Source organism: Odontomachus brunneus, unplaced genomic scaffold (assembly GCF_010583005.1).
Source record: "Odontomachus brunneus isolate Ranch 3 - 2012 unplaced genomic scaffold, Obru_v1 Obru_scaffold_057, whole genome shotgun sequence".
NCBI lineage: Eukaryota > Metazoa > Arthropoda > Insecta > Hymenoptera > Formicidae > Odontomachus > Odontomachus brunneus.
The window spans coordinates 500944-504510 of record NW_022639507.1 but is presented as its reverse complement, the minus strand read 5'-3'; the positions used below and the strand labels follow the sequence as shown (position 1 = coordinate 504510).

Here is a 3567-nt window from a genome sequence, read left to right as displayed (position 1 = left end):
GGTGACATACGACTGAATTTATTTTGAATTCTGTGTTATCTAGGTTTTTTTCCTGGGATATCTGTTTTAAAGAGTAGAATGTGAAAATCGCAGTGCATGTAATAAATTTATTATTTGCTTTTTACTTTGTATATGTGGCATATTTTATGTCAGGATTGATTCGCTTTCGTTTGCTATTGTTTGATTTCGTTGAGATAAATCATACAATTGCGGGTACATGATGCCAAAACATTATCAGCAGAACGTTACGTTTCTGAGTTTACTATTCATTTAAAATTATTAAGACCAGTTAAAATAATTATTTAAGAATGGTTAATTTATCGATATATTTTCTCTTGAAACGCGCCATTTTCGTATACAAGAAATGTATTTTGTCAGGAATGTGTTTTCTCTCTTTTACTACTATAATATTTACGATGAAAATGTTAATATAATAATGTATTAATATAAATACATACCATGTGAAGGTCGAGCAAATAATCTTTGATTTGAGAAGAATAAAGAATATTTTAGAGATGTTAATAGTGATCTCATTCTGTGACGGATGATAACGTAATCGAAATAAATTAATTATGAGGTTATCGTTGTGATAACAAAATCATTTGTTTTTAGAAGCAATCGAGCGGTTGATCATTACATCAGTTATAATTATTTATAATTTTATGGGGGATTTTCAAAGTATACTTCAAGTCACACAATTAATTTTACTATTATCAATAACATATTATTATTTCATGGAGATAATCTGCGTGTGTATGTATGTGAGTGTGAGATATGTTGATGAAGGAATTACATTGATAAAAGTTGTGAAAATAATAAAGATCAGTTGAGAAATATGATTTAAATCATGAAGTAGATAGGCTGATATTATTTAATATCAATATTATTAACAGGTTTTATATAGTATATACTTGTTTAAATAATGTATCAAATATGAATAATTTAACATTAATTTAAATTAATCGTGTCGTAAGTATTATTATTGCACGCGCAGCGTGTGTGTTACAGTATATTTTAAAAATCAAATAACCATTCGATTTGTAAAATATCGTTATATACAAATATTTGTATTATCTCATAAATCTCAAATTGTGAATTGTGATTAAGATTTCGAGGGTCAGTATATCAGCTTAATAGTTTAATTCCAAGTTCCCGAGATCCTCCAATATCCAAATTCCTAACTCATTGCTTGAAACTTCGAATTTATATAGAACGTTCTAGGATTGTCATACTTTTTTTATTATAAATTCTTAGCCAAGTTCACCATCGGTTTTCTCTTAGACTCATAATCAACGCTTATAATCGACGTCAAATTTTTGACTTCTTGTAAAAGTTGATTTCGATAATCATCGATCCTCCGCGACGATCTATTGCTTGGTGGTTTGTTGAATTTCCAGTAAGCTTTTGCCCTTCGTTTCGGGAATGAAATACCACACGTAAGGCACCGCTAGTAACACGAAAAATCCGTAGCTCCAGTAGACAGTTGTTTCTCCAGCTATGTCGATGAAAGGCTGATAGGTCTTGGCAAATACGAAGGCGAACGTCGCGTTTCCCAAGGCGATGCAAAGCGACGCCACGTTCTTGAAATTCGCCGGGAACATCTCGCTTACAAGAGTGCTAGGCACCGGGACTAGACCGTAGGATACGAAGATGCTGAAGGACAGCAAAGATGTAATTGGCAACCACGTCAGTATTTCAGGATTCAAATTCAGGGAGAGGAGGTAGAAATGCAGGCCAAGAGCGACGAGTGAAACGGCAACGCCGAAGCTGGAAACTATCAGAAGATTCCTCCGCCCGAATCTGTCCACCAGGAAGGTAACGGTGGAGCCGACGACAATCGTGGAGAAACCCAACACCATCACTATGATCGACGGAGTGATGCTCACCCCGCTGTTAATCAGGATAATTTCCGCGTAGGAATTTATCGTGTTGTATGAGCTCGCATACACAAAGACGTTTAGGCCGGACATGATCAACATGCTTTTCAAGTTCGCTGGAACAGAAAGAGAGAAAAGATTGATTGATTTTAATTCATAATTAATTTCAATTAATTCTTCAATAAGTTATGTTTTCTCTCTAAAGAACTCTCGAAAGAATATATACTTGGCAGAGTTCTAAATATCAATCTTTCAGAAATAATATTTTTCAAAAGTATCATCTTTCAAAAATACTCCCTCTAAATTGTAGACCGAAATTCGCAAAAATAGCGGAGTTAATAACATTTTGAGTAAAACCGGCCGCGATTTGTTGGCGCATGATGCGGTTAGTCGGCACCTAGATAGCATAGAAAATTAAAAAAAAATTCAGTAGTATGTCACCAATTCTGAGTTTATTTTTAGATACAAAAAGAATTCTTTTCACTGAACTGAGCTCTGAAGAATTCTTTTTGCATCTGAAAATAAGAATTGGAGATATACAACTGAATTCTTTTTTAATTTTCTTTTGAGTTCTCTGTGCTATCTGGGCACTTACACAGCTTCTTTTGTTTCGTCTGTATCAAATTCTTTTTCGCAAGCTTTTTTCATGTTTTGTTTTAAATATTAATAAGTCGTTTTTGTATATTAATATAATACCAAATTAATATTTGCAAGAGCAAAGAGTTTAATTAAATCGTCCTTGGAGTATCAAGTCGAAAGATCGATAAAGAAAATAGCGCGTTCAATGTGGATAAAAAGAAATGATTAAGAGAAGAACAAGCATATAGACAATTCAGAAAAGATAAGTTTATAAAGAGAAAGCATTCAGTCAGCAAATATGAAGCAGTGTAAGATGAATACGAGAATAGGAGCAAATGAATATTTCTACATAAAATCAATATACGAAGATTTAAGCAAGTAAATGTAATAAAAATATAATATTAAAAGATATAAAGGTTTAATAAAGTATATTTTATTGGAACGTTGTCTTAGTGAAGATTCCCAAGTAGAAATCGTATACGTTTCGCCAGTATGGAAAAATGGCCCGATACTGGGTCGATACCGAAAAGCGGATGTCCGGTTTTGGTACTGGTTCAGTACTGGGCCTAACATAAAAAAACTGTATTATTGGTAAACAGAAATTTCTCGATCATCGTACGCGGCGAATCAACCTTCCACACTTAGGCCGATCCTTGAGTCCCAATCTTATATATATATATATATATATATTCCCAAACCCCTCCTATTAAACCGATGACTCAAATTGATTCATTTTTATATTATTGGTACTGGCTCCGTACTAAGGTTAGGTATTGAATAGTCGTACTCAGGGTTGGGAAAGTTACTTTTTAAAAGTAACTAGTTACAGTTACAGTTTCCCTTGCTGGAAATGTAACTAGTTACAGTTATATGTTACTAGTTATAAAAAGTAACTCGTTACAGTTACAGTTACTAAAAAAGTAACGAATCGTTACTTTTAAGTTACTTTCTTGAAATAATTGTAAATTATTATTGTAAATACAAAAATCTTACATATTAAGCTTTACTAAAATGTAAGAATTGAATTTTATAAATAATATCTATCACATTAATTAGTTTATCCACTTAACAAATTTCAAATCTGTACATAACATAATAAAAATTTAATAAT

At 32.3% G+C, this 3567-nt stretch overlaps 1 protein-coding gene across 2 annotated transcripts in view; it reads right to left on the bottom strand.

The window, feature by feature from the left end:
- Positions 1-952: 952 nt before the first annotated feature.
- Positions 953-3567, bottom strand: part of LOC116845738 (facilitated trehalose transporter Tret1-like) — a 21076-nt gene continuing 18461 nt past the window's right edge. For both annotated transcript variants that reach the window (XM_032818783.1, XM_032818784.1), the window contains exon 5: positions 953-1993. In XM_032818783.1, coding sequence (XP_032674674.1) covers positions 1368-1993 — 626 coding nt within the window. In that variant the 3' untranslated portion in view covers positions 953-1367. The remainder of the gene's footprint in view (positions 1994-3567) is intronic.